The sequence below is a fragment of the Fukomys damarensis genome, unplaced genomic scaffold, assembly GCF_012274545.1.
Source record: "Fukomys damarensis isolate Sample0158 unplaced genomic scaffold, DMR_v1.0_HiC HiC_scaffold_37, whole genome shotgun sequence".
NCBI classification, from domain to species: domain Eukaryota; kingdom Metazoa; phylum Chordata; class Mammalia; order Rodentia; family Bathyergidae; genus Fukomys; species Fukomys damarensis.
This window is the reverse complement of record NW_022900949.1, coordinates 8,489,110-8,503,153: the sequence shown is the minus strand read 5'-3', so window position 1 is coordinate 8,503,153 and position 14,044 is coordinate 8,489,110. Positions and strand designations below refer to the sequence as shown.

Here is a 14,044-nt window from a genome sequence, read left to right as displayed (position 1 = left end):
GTTTTCCAAGGGTCTCTGGTTCCAATCCTCCCACAGCTCGTGCACCTTCCCCGACTGGGACGCGGGGATCGGGCTCAACCCACTTTGTATGCGGTGGATCTGCAGGCAGAGACAGGGGTGGGGAGTCAGGGCAGAAGGGTGGAGAGGCGGAGGGGACCCAGGACGGGACCCTAGTCTGAACCTGCCAACGGGCATTGGGTCAGCACCATCTGTATGCACCGCTGCGGATCCAGATCCGCGGGCCACACTGCTTGTCCTCCCCGGCCGAGACCCGGGGTTCCCCGCAGCCCTGCTTCGATGCAGGCCTTCCCCGCGCCAGTCCCTGCGGTACCCTGGCCCTCGACCCTGTCCCCTGCCTGGTTCACTCCAGCTCTACAGGAAGCCTTCCCTCCGCCCCCTGGGGCCCGAGCAGAGCGCGCCTATGGTACCGTCCCGGAGGGACACGGGCACATTTAGCGTCCAGGCCAAGGCCCAGGACCCCGAGGACCCTACCTGAGACAGATGTGTTACCACATCTTAAAATTATGCATTAAGAATTGAAGGTAAGCTGGGCGCGGTGGCGCACGCCTGTAATCGTGAGGACCCTACCTGAGACAGATGTGTTACCACATCTTAAAATTATGCATTAAGAATTGAAGGTACGCTGGGCGCGGTGGCGCACACCTTTACTCCCAGCACTCGGGAGGCTGAGGCAGGAGGATCGCTGTGAGTTCGAGACCAGCCTGGGCTACATAGTGAGTTCCAGGTCAGTCTCAACTACATAGTGAGACCCCGTCTCAAAAAACCAAAGCAAACAAACAAACAAACAAAAATTTGAAAGTAGAACATCGTGAAGAGACAACCCACACTGTAGGAAAAAATATTTTGCCAGCTGTTCCTCAAAGGACTGATGTCTACAATATATAAAGAATTTTTAAAAATCAGACCCCCCCAAATAAAGACCCAATCTAAAAACGGGCGTCTGAAATGAACAGACACTTCTCACATGAATGAGAAACACCAAATAAATATATGAAAAAATGTTCATCACTGGTTATTCGAGAGAGGCGGATGAAAACAACACTGAGATTCCACCTCACCCCAGAAAGAATGGCTGCTATCAAGAAATCACCAATAACAAACGCTGGCCCGGCTGCGGGGAGAAAGGAACCCTGCTCCACTGCTGGTGGGAGTGCGGACTGGTGCAACCGCTGTGGAAATCGGTACGGAGATTCCGCAAAGAACTAAAACTAGAGGTTCCTTTCAACCCAGCTCTCCCCCTTCTTGGTAGCTTCCCCAAAGCATTAAAAGCATCATAAGGATATACGCACGCCCTGTTTGCATAGCGCAGTCTGTAGTCGCTAGATCTTGGAGACAGCACAATTGCCCATCAGCTGACGAGTGGATAAAGAAGAGGTGTTTTTTCTATACAATGGAGTACTACTCTGCCCTAAAGAAGGATGACCTTGAGCCACTTCCAGCTAAATGGATGCGCCCTGAGACCATATCCTTAAGTGAGCTAAACCGGACAGGCACTTACATACTGCACTGTTTCTCTGGTGTGAGCCACTAACAGTGGGAATAAGGACCAAGTGTAGAACAGACATTGGGAAATGGGAGGAAGGGGGGGGAGGGAAATGGGAAAAGATAAGATCTATCACGTACAGGTACAAATTCCCTATGATGAATGCGACCATCACGTATGTCTAAAATGCACCAGGGGCTGGGGATTTGGCTCAGTGGCGCCACCTGCCTTACAAGTGCAAGGACCCAAGTTCCATCCCTGGTACGTCAAACATTAAAAAATTAAAAATAGGGGCCGGGGATTTAGCTCAGCGGTGCTGCCACCCGCCTTGGAACCACAAGGTCCTGAGTTTGATCACCAGTACCAAAAACATAAAATAAGTTAAAAAAAAAAAGAATAAATAAATAAAATGCAACAATAGGGCTGCGGATTCAGTTCCATGCCCCTGCACCTGCCTTGTAAGTGCAAAGTCCTGAGTTCCATCCCCCCCCCAAAAAAAGTACCAATAAATGTTTTGCTTGAAAAAGAAAAGATTTAAAGAAAATAAGACTTGCCGGGCGTGGTGGCACACGCCTGTCATCCCAGCACCCGGGAGGCTGAGGCAGGAGGATCACTGTGAGTTCGAGACCAGCCTGGGCTACATAGTGAGTTCCAGGTCAGTCTCATTACATAGTGAGAACCTGTCTCAAAAAATAAAACAACAAAAGAAAATAAAAGACTTGAAGTTAGGGCTGGGGTGTGGGGCAAGGGTAGGGTGCTTTTCTAGTGGGAGCAGGGATGTGGACTCCAGCCCAAGCAACACAAAAAGCAAACAGGACAAAGAAGAGAGCCACCAGGGTGGTGCCACAGACCTGTATTCAATCCCAGCACTCTGGGAGGCTGAGGCTGGAGGATTGAAAGTTTGAGCTCAGCCAAGGCAACTTAGTGACCTAGTGAGACCTCATCTCAAAATAAAAAATAGAAAGTGCTGGGACAGAGTTCTGTGTGAAGGCCCTGGGTTCAGTGCTCAGTACAAGAAGCAGCAGAGGAGGAAGGAAAATTCAGTGTCTCCCATGGATACAGTGGAACATTCCTCAGCCTTTAAAAGGAAGGGAACCCTGACATCCTACAGCGCAGTTGGCCCTTGAGGCCGCGCTGCTCAGGAGCCGAGCCACACACAGGAGGACACGCAGGGCAGGGCCCCGCTCCCAGGAGGCCCAGGGTGGTCAGACCCACGGGGACAGGAAGGAGGACGGCGGTGCCGGGCTGGGGAGGGGCCGGGGTCAGCGTTTCCTGGGACAGCGCTCGGTGGGGGGGTGATGGAAAGTCCTGGGGGTGGACGGCAGGTGGCCTGGCCGAGGGACGCGCTCGATGACCCTGTGTCGGACACTTAAGAACGGTTAAGCGGTAAGCTTCGTGTTGTGTAGACCGACCACACACAGGAAGCGGGTGTTAGCAAACACGGGGGCGTGCAAAGGCCTCTTGCATTATCATGAGCAAGGTGCGCAGTGTCTCAGGGAGCGCACACTGAGCTCTCAGTTGCCCGGATGCGCACATGGCCCTCGCTGTGTGCCTCCCAGTTGTGTGCGGAGGGCAGTGCCTTGCTCAAGGCCTAGCGCAGCATAGATGCTCAATAAACGTGGAGCACGTAGGCTGAGGGTGCAGCTCAGCAGCAAAGCACTCGCCTAGCACATGCACGATCCCGGGTTCAGAGCTCAGCACTGGCACAAAGATAAAGTCCAGAGGGGGAGATGCACTAAAATAAATGAAGACGCTGTATGATCCCGTGGTGTTCTGGAAACAGAGAGTGAGTGATAAGAAGGAAAATAAAGCGCAACAGGAGGAGGGCATGACCATGCAAAGGCCCTGGGGCACGATGGAGCCCGGTACAGTAGACAAGGCTGTGGCTGGAGCAGAGGGAGTGAGGGGCAGAAAGGGAGGAAAGGAGGCGGGGAGGGGACGGGCAGGCCGTGCGGGATCCTGTGGGCTGCAAGGAGGAGGAAGCCACGGAGGGCTGAGACCAGAGGAGGGAGGGACCAGCTCAGTGCGCGCGGGCGCCCTCTGGTGGCTGCTGTGTGGAGGAAGGCTGCCTGGTAAGGGCTGGAGAGGGGGCGGATGAGGCCCGGCTGGAAGGTGAGCAGCAGGTGGTTCCTATAAACTTTGCCACCAGAGGCTGCAGTAGGAGCGCGTGTGTTGCGCGTGAGCGGGAAGAGAAGAGCGCTGCCCCTCCCCAGCGTTGACCTGCGCCCCTGGAAGGACAGAGCGGCCCTCAGCAGAGAATCCTCACCAGCTCCAGCGTCTCCTGCAGCTGGGCCAACGTATCCTGGGCACGGTGTTTGTTCTGCCTCAGTTTCCCCAGGGAGTGCTCATAGGCCAGGTGGCGGATCCTCGTGGACAGGGAGCCCAGGCGTACAAAGTAGCCTTGCTGTCTTCTCTGATCCTCCATCGAGCCCACTTCTGGGCCCTCAGCCTCTGCTGCCAGGGCCGCTGAAGGGAGGGACAGGAGCGGGTGGTCAGCGTGGCCACCTCCTCCACACCTGGTCACCCGCCCTCGGGGTAGACAAGCCCACAGGCTCCCGGATCTGTGGTTTTCCTTTATTAACACCAACCTCTTCCTCTTCCTGAGTCCGAGAGTGAAGGCACTGTTACTGTCCCCATTTTACAGATAAGGGAAACTGACACAGAGTGTGCGTAGACCGCGGTGCAAATCAGGCACATCAGGGTTCAAGCCCAGGCACACCAGCTCCAGACTATGCTCAACCATTCTATTAAATGGACTCTTAAAGCTGGGCAAGGCAGCTCACGCACTTGGGAGGCAGAGGCAGGAGGATCTCTGGGAGTTCGAGGCCAGCCTGAGCTACATCATAAGTTCAGGGCCAGGGGCTGCAGATTTAGCTCAGTGGTTCCGCCACCTGCCTCGCAAGCACAAGGTCCTGAGTTCGATCCCCAGCACCAAAAAAGAAAAAAATTTTTAAAAAGTTCAGGGCCAGCCTGAACTATAAAATGAGACCCTGTCTTAAAAAAAAAAAAAACCAAACAAAAGAATATATCTTATATAAATCGGGCATGGTGACACAGGCCTGTAATCCCAGCACTTGGGAGGCTGAGGCAGGAGGATCACCATGGGTTCAAAGCCTGCCTGAGCTACATAGAGAGACCCTGTCTCAAAAAGCAAAAAACAACGGCCGGGGATTTAGGTCAGTGTCACTGTGCCGGCCTTGTAAGGGCAAGGTCCTGAATTTGATCCCCGGTACCAGCCCCAACCCAAGAAAAAAAACACAAAACAAAATCATAGCGGACAGGATGTAAAATACTGGGAGTGATGGGGTTTGGGAAACTGGCTACAACGACAGACACTAGTTAGCCTGTGCCTTGCTTTTCTGCTTTCTTTCTTTCTTTTTATTTTTGGTATCAGGATTGAACTCAGGATCTTGTGCTTGTGAGGCAGGCGGCGGAACTAGTAAATGACACACTTGAAGGAGATTGAGCCCCATTTCCTGCTGCTGTGCTGTGCGGCCTGGGTCCGATCCAGACCTCTCTGATCTGTACCCCACCGAGAAGACCCCTGGACCGGAAGTGGGGTGAGGAGGGGAGGGGTGCCAGCCTCACCAAGCTCCTCCTCCGTCATGGGCAGGAAGTGGTCCACCAGCTCCTCCGACTTGCCCAGCACGACGTCCACGGCGTGGGTCACAGAGCGCTTTAGCTCCACACTCCAGCGCCGGCCCCGCTGGGCCAGGTCCACCACACCTGTGACCCCGCTGGCCACTGCGTCCTTGGCCGAGGTCACGACCTGGCAGGAGGGGCCCCTGCTCCAGAAACTGCAAGTCTCTCTGGCTCTGTCCCCTGACCCCAGCTCCCTGGGGCTGGGACTGCAAATGCTTCAGACCGCTTCATGGCTCCGTGCCTTAGTTTCCCCTTTATGAAAAGGGGAATAAAATGATTGTCCCCCAGGTGTTGTGCAGGCCATCGCCGGCGCCTACTGGCGTGGTGTGTGACGGTGCCAGTTGTTTTACATGACTGGAGTTTTAGGTCCTGCTCCAGGATAGTTGGATCAACCCTCCCTCTTGGCTCAACTCCGGCCCAACCTCTAAGGTCCCCATGCGTGACTGGGTCCCCCCAGTACCGTGTCCGAGGGCTGCTGGAGAAAGGGTAGCTTTTCTTCCAGCTTGTCCAGGCCCCTGCAGGCAAGATCGTTCACTGTGGCCACTGAAGTGGGGGAGAAACAGGGACACATGGAGATATATAGAGGGAGGGAGCACTAGAGAGGCAGGCCGGATGGAGTGGCGCACGCCTGTCATCCCAGCACTCGGGAGGCTGAGGCAGGAGGGTAGGACGTTCACGAGAAGCCTGGCCAACTTAAGTGACTTGGCAAGAGCCTGTCTCAAAACAAACAATAAAAAGGGCTGGGGATGGAGCTCAGTGTAAAGGCCCTGGGTTCCACCCCCAGTGCCACCAATAAAGAATCAGAGAGAAGGGTGGCAGGGGACTAGCGGGGGCCGGGCTGGCAGAGAAGGGGAGCAAGGGATGCACATAGCAGGACAGAGGGAACGGCTAAAGAGGGACGTCCACATCAGGCAGCCGCAGGGCATGCAGCCGGCAGGGTGGGGCAGTGGGCCATCCCCGTCCCGGGACTCACTCACACTGGGGCTGCAGATGGTCCAGCAGCGGCTGGGCATGGCCCAGGGCACAGGTGGTCAGGCTGTACACACAGTGCTCTGCCAGGCGGCACGCAGAGCCCAGCAGCGGGTGCCTGTCCTTGGTGGCATTGTAAGCATTGGAGACAGTGGCACAGGTGGCCCGGACCAGGGGCAAGGCCACCACGCGCTGTACAGCATTCTGCAGGAAGGGGTGGCATCAGAGGGATCCCTTTAGGGCTCTCTGGGCCAGGGGTGGTGGTGCACTCAGGAGGCTGAGGCAGGAGGATCACCACAAGTTCAAGGCCAGTCAGGGCTACCTAGTGAGACCTTGTCTCAAAAAAAAAAAAAAAAGTGCAGTGGAAGCTGTGGTTACCACTACTGTGGTCAGTAATGGTCACAGTGGACGCCAGTCAGAGTTGCGGTAGGGACTCAGAGAGGGCAGCAGAGTGCTGGGTGTTAGGAGCCCCCACTGGGGTCCATAACAGCCTGGAAACTCGGTTCTCCCAGCAAGGACGGAGGGAGGACAGCTGGCCCCCGCCCTTTCTGGCGCCCCTGTTTGGGGAGGGGCAGCCCTACCTGTCGGTTGGGCTCCTCCAAGCTGGGTCTGGGGTCTGGAGTGGCCTCGTTGTCACACATGGTGGCTGCACCGGGTCACCCTGGGGAGGACAGGGCAGTGAGGGTCCTGGGGCCCCGCCTGGCTGGGCTGTGTGCCAGTCTTACTCCCGACCCGTGACATGGGGCGTCGTGCGAGGCTTGGACAACATGCACGTAGCACAGTTAAGCGCTGCTTGCACGCGGGAGGGTCCCTGTGGCTTTGGACGAGCTCCTGCCGCTCTTTGATTCCTTCTGCCGCTGGGCCGGGGTCGGGCCTGCACAAGCACCCTCCCCAGCCAGGGTGGAGGCCGTAGCCGGCAGAATCCCCATCAGCCGCACAGTTCACCTGACAGATGGAGAAACTGAGGCACGCCACAGGTCCACGTGGCCACACAGGGGGAGCTCGGCCTCAAGCTGCAGATCTGCCGCCCGCTGCCCTCGGCGCCCCGACTGGGTCTTGAGCCTCTGCCAACTGGGTCAAGGGTCTCTGCCACCTGCTCTGGCCCGCCGCACCCCACCCTCTCCGCGGGACCCTCGCCCAACACACGACCCGGATCCCAGAGCCTGGCGGAAGCGCCTTCTGCACCCCACTCACCTGGGCCGCGGAACCTCTGCCCCCCACCAGCCGCTTGAGCGGACCTTGAACTCTCAAGTCTCCGCCCACTGCCCGCCTTACAGCGGCTCGGGGGCGGGGTATCGGGGAACTGACCAATGGGGGTGGGCCACTCGGGGGCGTGTCCAAAGGGCGGGTCACCAGGCGTCCCTCCTCGCCTCCTGCTCCCCCAACGCTCTGCAGCTGCCATAGCAACCCAGGGACGCTGGATCCCCATGGTTTGAGCTACTTTTAACCAGATAAGGTCACCTGTCACCTGCTGTTTCCATGGGGACAGGGTCGGGTGATCCCAGCCCCCACTGCCTGGCTGAATGACCTTGGGCAATTCCCCAAAGATTGTCTTCTGTTTTTAATTTGCCAGTTAAGCCAGGAGCCAGGCCAACCCATTTCCTCAGATTCCCCCCCCCCTTTTTGTGATAGTGAAGATTGAACCCAGGGCCGTTGCACTGAGCTGCATCCTCAGCCCCCATTCCCTCCCCGTTTTTTGTTTTTTTCTTTTTTGTTTGTTTGTTTTGTTTTTTGTGGTACCGGGGATCAACTTGGGTCCTTGCACTTGCGAGGCAGGCAGCAGAACCACTGAGCTAAACCCCCGGCCCTTCCCTCCCTTTTTTGAGACAGGGTCTCACTAAATGGCTAAATGGCCTAGACTGGGCTCAAATGGGCAATCCTCCTGCCTCAGCCTCCCAGAGTCGTGAGATTATAGGTGTGTGCCACTGTGCCTGGCTCTTGGATCCCCATTTTACAGAGGAGCAAACCCAGGCCCAAATGCTTGAACCACTTACCCCGGCTCCAGAGAGAGGACAGGATCTGATTGAGGCCCAGCTGTGTTCGGTTCCAGGGCCCTGCCTTCTAACCAGGCATTACCCTTCCTCTAGGGGATGAAACCTAACTCCCCAGGCCCTCCGGGCTTCCCTCGGCCCCACATGCACATCTCTGCGTTGGCAGGGGACCCTGTGGGTCTGAGTTACGAGAACAGCCCACTGGCCCTGCCATGCCCTCTGACCTGTCCTGGGCAGGTGTCGCTCTGTCCCCCTAGGCCAGCATGACACATGAGAGACCCCAGCAATCTGGGACACAAGCTCTGGCCAAAATCCACCTGTAAAGTGACACCCGGGCAAATGGTCAGGGTTTTATTTCCAACTAAGTCCTGGGATGGGGGAGGGAGAGAAGCCAGCGGCCATCTGATCTCCAGGGCCGTCCACGTGTGACCGTGACCGGGCTCTGGGTCCCACCTCTCAGTTTCCCTCCTCTTTCATCCTGGGGACCGAGGACGCCTCCCGGGGAGATGCAAGAAACCCCACAATGTGACCTATCCCGTTTCGTTCAAGAGTTGTTTATTAACACGCCGGGGTCACTGGCACCAAGGGAGCTGGGGCCCAGGCCCAGGACTCAAGAGCCCCTAAACTGGGGAAGGTGAGGCAGACAGAGACAGCTCTGGTGTGGCCACATCGGCCAGAGAGAGGGACACGGGGTCTGGGAAGCCCAGAGACCAAGCAGTCCTGGGTATGGGGACAGCATCGCAGCTGGAGGACACAGGGTGAGAAAGACAAGAAACCCGGAAAGCACACCCGGGATTGTGGGGACCGCGGGTAAAATGGTCCCGGCAGCGCAACGACCCTGGGATGCCACCCATGGAAGGCAGGAGCAACAGCAACAAGGGGCGCCATGAGCCCCACACCTCAGGGGGACCCTGCCACTGTCAGGAGCACCTGGCCCTTCAAGGCTTCCGGGCCGGCGCAGCAGGTGCCGTTCCAGGAGAACATCCTGTGCCTGTTGGCCAGCAGCCAGCGGTAGAGGTCATCCAGGTTCTGGTCGCAGACCCAGGGGTTGCCGGAGAGGTCGAAGCCGTCCCGCATGTCCCGGGTGGGCTTTCCCAGGGATACCCAGAGCCCTCTGGGCACGGTGGTCAGCAAGTTATTGGAGAGGTCCAACATGTCCAGCTGCCTCAGGCCTCGGAAGGCGCCGGCCGCCACCACGGCCAGCCTGTTGTCATTGAGGAAAAGGTAGCGCAGGCCGGGCTGCGGCGCCAGCAGGTCCTCGCCAAGCGCCCGCAGGCGATTCCCCTGTAGATCCAGCCGTTCCAGGTCCAGTGGGCCTCGAAGGAGAGCAGGTGGCAAGACCTCCAGCTGGTTGTCCCCGAGGTCCAGGGTGCGCAGGACCGGGAGGTTGGCCAGCAGCCCGGGGGGAAGCACCCGGAGGTGGTTCCCGGACAGGTCCAGGAAGGCCAGCGCCTTCAGGCCGTGCAGCCACGAGGCCTGCATGGCCCGCAGCCGGTTTTCCTTCAACACCAGTGTGTGCAGGGCAGCAGAGGCCCGGAAGAGGCTGGGGGGCAGCTGAGTCAGGGCATTGCGGGTGAGATCCAGCACCTTCAGGCCAGGCACAGGCAGCAGGAGCTCAGCCGGCAGCTCCTCCAGACGGTTGCTAGAAAGATGCAGCTCTCGGAGGCCGGGGGTGCCCCGCAGGGCATCGGCCGGCAGCCGGGTCAGGCTGGAGAACTCCACGGCCAGGCGCACGGTGTCCCTGGGGAGGGGGCCGGGGAACGTGGACGGGGAGTAGCAGGACACCGAGCTGTGGCTGTCAGACTGGTACGTCACGCACTCTCTGGGGCCTGGGAAGTCTGCCTGGGCGGAGGCCATGGTCAGCACTAGCAGGAACAAGCTTCTCGAAAGACAGGGCTTGCGGCCCCCTGGCCTGGGAGCAATGACAGGTGTCTGGTGACCCTCAGTGAAAATATACTCAGCACCTGCCCTCTCTTCCCGTCTCTGTGGGTACCACTGCTTGTTGCCTTGACCAGTGCAGTGTGGTCACTTCCTCTTCAGACTTCTATCCACCCCTGTAGCTACCAGAAAGAGCTATTTTTCCTGGAAGAATTCTATTGATTCTTGAGTTTCTGAGTCTGATCCTGACACACTACTCTTCCCCACTGCCCTCCCAGCCCTTATGGACCATCAATGATTTCCAGTCCAAACTGTTAGGTAATTGCGATTTGGTTTGTTTTCAGGGTCAGTCCTTCTCTCCCTAGTTCCGTATTTTAACGGAACAGCCAGTAAACTCCTATTTACCCTGCAAATCCCCAGCGCAAATGCTCTCTTTTCCATGAAGCCTTTTTTTAAAAGTTTCTTCCCAACAAAGAAGGAGCTCTGCTCTGGGCTTCTCAATCTTTAAAGCTCCAGAGCTCTCAGATTAAACTCGGGGTTCCAGCTGCAAAGAGAGGACCGTGAACATGAAAGTGTGTCTTGCTCTGGGCAGATGTGAGGTGAACGTTTGGTTCTGAGGAGGGGTGGTTTACAGGGGCATCATAATCCTGGGAGCTCTGAAGGGGTCCTCTCCCACTCTCTGCCCTGTCAGGCAGTGTCCCACCTGGACTGCTGGGGGGGTGTGTGTGTGTGTGTGTGTGTGTGTGTGTGTGTGTGTGTGTACCGGCCTCTGTCTGTCCCCTGTGACTTCAGTGGGCTGGATGTAATGTCCAGGTACCCAGGAAGGATAAGCTGAAACCTACCTCTGCTGTTGCTCTCTGCTCCGAGGGGACATGGTGGCTCTTCTCTTCTTCTTCCAAGACTCCTCGGGCCTGGGGCAGGTGGTCTTATACCTGCTGGGCCTGGGGGCGGGGTTCAGACAAGAGGAAGTCCCCGCCCCACCCATTCCGGTCCTCACGGACGGGGACGCAGCCTGCCCTGCCCTGTTGCCAAACTGCTTCCTGGCCATCGCTTCCTGCCTACCCCTTCTGGGCCTCAAAACACGATGTTTCCCTGCCCTTGCTTTCTGACTTTTTTGGGGGGTGGGGGGCACCCAAGAGTCTCTGAGGCTGAGTCCCCACATCCCTGATCCAGATTTCAAAGGTCCAAGGTCTCCAAGCGCTGACCCTGGGGAACTGGGGACAACGCTCTGAGTAAGAGATGTTATTTATGGGAAAAACCAGGAAGTTTACTGAAATGAACAACAACAAAAAACAGCTTTGTTCTGAAAGCCCTGCCTAGTCTTAGTGTTTTCCTTTCCTTTTTTTTTTTTTTTTTTTTCCTTTTTGATACCGGGGATCGAACTCGGGACCTTGTGCTTTCGAGGCAGGTGGCGGAACCACCGAGCTAAATCTCCGGGCCCTCCTTTCCTTTTTTTTAATTGAAGTGGTTTTTAAAAAATTATAGTTCAGTGCTGGGGATTTAGCTCAGTGGATCCACTGCCTGCCTCGCAAGCGCAAGGTCCCGAGTTTGATCCCCGGTAGCAAAAAAAAAAAAAAAAAAAAAGACAGTTCACTAGTGCATAAAGCCAAAAGTCTGCACAGTCTCTGCAGTGACTTGGGGAAGAGAGTCTGACTCTGGATCTAGCTGTACAGCCAGCTGCGTTGCTCTGTGAACTTGACAAGCGGCATAACTTTTCTCCTACTCAGTTTCTCCACCTGGGAAGCTACAATCTCCAAGGATCCCTGGTATTACTTCTTTGTTCTCTGAAGAGCTACTGGTTTACAAGAGCACAGGGCCTTTCACTGAACTCCATCCCCACCCTTTTGTAGTTTTTGAGAGGTGTTCTCGGTTAGTCACTAAATTACCCAGGCTGGCTGTGAACATGTGATCCTCCTGCTTCAGCCTTCAAGAATGCTGGGATCGATCATCGGGCACAGTGGTGGAGCACGCCTGTCATCCCAGCACTTGGCAGGCTGAGGCAGGAGGATCTCCATGAATTCGAGGCCAGCCTGGACTACAGAGTGAGTTCAAAGCCAACCTGTCTCAAAAAAGAAAAAAAAAATGCTGGGATTTCTGTCATGCTTGGCCATGAACTCTTCTCCTGGCCCAGTCTCTGATGGGTTTTGTCCCTGTTCAGATTTGAGACAATTAAGGGTTCTAAGCGGAATGACCCAGGCCAGGGCAGGTGCTCCTGTAGCCAGGGCTGGGGCAGGTTGGGAAGGCAGGTGGATACACAGCTATGACTCAGGAACCCAGGGACCTCACACTGAGCTACACGCTCAGCCCTTTTCATTTTGAGACAGGGTCTTTCCAAATCACTAAGTAGTTTAGTCTGGGCTTGAATTTGTAACCCTCCTGCCTCAGCCTGCCAGAGTGCATGGATAACAGGAATGCTCCGCTACACTCAGCATGAATGTCTGTGTTTAGGGTTGGTCCCCCATGCAGAGAAGACGGGGTTCTGTCTCCCGTTCCATCTCCAAAGCTACTTCGTGCAATGAACCAGACCACACCCTCTGCCCCGGACCCTCCCCTGGCCGGTGCCGGTCGGGTTGAATGGATGTCAGGTTGTCATTCAGGAAGACGAGAACGTTCTGCAGATGGCGATGGGCCATGGCTGGGAGAGAGCAAGCCGATGTGCTCGATGCTCGTGAATTATTTTGTCCTTGTGGCACCCAGCCGTCAACCCACCGTTCTGGGAGGCTGAGGCAGGAGGATAGAAAGTTCAAGCCCAGCCTGAGCAACCTAACGACTTAGTGAGACCCTATCTCAAAATAAAAACCAACTCTGCCTATAGATCTTCTCTCCCAGCTCCTCAGCGGTCCTATCTGGGCTCACAGGACCCCTCCTCACAGAAAGCCTCCCCAGCTACCCTCCCAAACCTCTCCCCCAAGTACAGTTCTCCTCTTGCGTCTTTTGCCGTGCTGGGGACGGCACCGAGGACCTCACACACGCTAGGTATGCTAAGCAAGTGCCCACCACTGAGCTACATTCCCAATCCTTTTCATTTTCAACCAGGGTATTGCTAAGTTGCCCACACTGACCTTGAACTTAAGATCTTTCTGCCTCAAGGGCCAGGGATGTAGTTCAGGGGCACCACACCTGACTGGCGAGCACAAGGTCCTGAGTTCGAGCTCTGATGCCCCCCCCAAGATCCTCCTGCCTCAGCCTCCCAAGTCTCCAGGATGACATGGGAGACCCCCCCCACGGTGCTCAGCCCAACACCTTAGATTTCTCTTGTGTGTTCCGGCACTGCCAGAGGTCTCCAAGCTGCCCCCAGTGGACACAGAGCAGGTCCAGAGCCGTGGGGGCCGGTGGTTGTAAACAGAGTTTTATTGAAGGGGAGGGGGCCGGGGGAGGTGAACTCCAGAGAGGGTCGACTCAGCTGGCCACGTGGCATGCACAGTCAGCTGGAGGTGGGGAGGGTCACAAGGGGTTGGGTGGCACGGGGCTCTCTGACCACCCTGGGGCCATATTTACAGGGGGCCCTGCCAGTCTCCACTGCCCCCAGGCCCCCGAGCCCTTTGGAACTGCTGCCCATGTGACCTGTGCTCAGGCTCCCCCGTCGTATCCCCTGGACCCAGCCGTCCCTGCTCCCCTGGCAGAAGCGGGGCCCAAACTCCTGACCGGCACCTCGGAAGCCCTGGCGTTGGCTCAGCCGACCCGGGGCCGCTGGGGTCCCCACGCTCACACTTAAGACACACTCATGGCATGGGCGGCCCTGTGCACACACTCGCGCCTCCCTCCCCAGCCCTTGCACACGAACACGGCATGCACACGCGCACACACCCACACACTCCAGGGGCCCGGCCTGGGGAGGGACCTTTCTGAGGAGGTAGGGGGACTTGGGTCTGCAGCTGTGGCCCCCTACCCCCCATCCCACGCCAGAGCCACCCCCTCCGGCCGCCTCCCCGACAGGGAGTTGTGCAATTCCTTAGAAAAACTGCAAAAGAACCCAAAAATGTCTACGCAGAAGGTCAACCTCAAATTCACAGCAGATCCCTCCGGCCGCCCGCCCAACCCGGTGGTCTCAGGGTCCTGC

At 56.9% G+C, this 14,044-nt stretch overlaps 2 protein-coding genes across 2 annotated transcripts in view; both read right to left on the bottom strand.

Annotated features, from left to right (window-relative positions):
• Plin5 (perilipin 5) overlaps window positions 1–7,054 on the bottom strand; it is a 9,565-nt gene extending 2,511 nt beyond the window's left edge. The window contains exons 1-6 of the mRNA XM_019209074.1: window positions 6,697–7,054; window positions 6,124–6,319; window positions 5,607–5,689; window positions 5,093–5,273; window positions 3,771–3,970; window positions 1–99 (exon numbers count right to left, since the gene is read on the bottom strand). Of these exons, the coding sequence (XP_019064619.1) occupies window positions 1–99; window positions 3,771–3,970; window positions 5,093–5,273; window positions 5,607–5,689; window positions 6,124–6,319; window positions 6,697–6,756 (819 nt within the window). The 5' untranslated portion in view covers window positions 6,757–7,054. The remainder of the gene's footprint in view (window positions 100–3,770; window positions 3,971–5,092; window positions 5,274–5,606; window positions 5,690–6,123; window positions 6,320–6,696) is intronic.
• Window positions 7,055–8,628: 1,574 nt separating this feature from the next.
• On the bottom strand, window positions 8,629–11,245 carry Lrg1 (leucine rich alpha-2-glycoprotein 1). Its single transcript, XM_010634810.3, has 2 exons — window positions 10,827–11,245; window positions 8,629–10,018 (listed from the first exon to the last, which is right to left on the bottom strand). The coding sequence occupies exons 1-2, from the start codon at window positions 11,144–11,146 to the stop codon at window positions 9,007–9,009; spliced, it is 1,332 nt and encodes a 443-aa protein (XP_010633112.1). The 5' UTR covers window positions 11,147–11,245; the 3' UTR covers window positions 8,629–9,006.
• Window positions 11,246–14,044: the final 2,799 nt, after the last annotated feature.

Excerpts from the sequence above, each read along its gene's own strand:
- Lrg1 (XM_010634810.3), bottom strand. The coding sequence starts at position 11,146 with ATGTGGGGACTCAGCCTCAGAGACTCTTGGGTGCCCCCCACCCCCCAA. Across the intron at positions 10,019-10,826 it reads AGCAGAGAGCAACAGCAGAG|GCCAGGGGGCCGCAAGCCCT; the intron begins GTAGGTTTCAGC and ends CATTGCTCCCAG.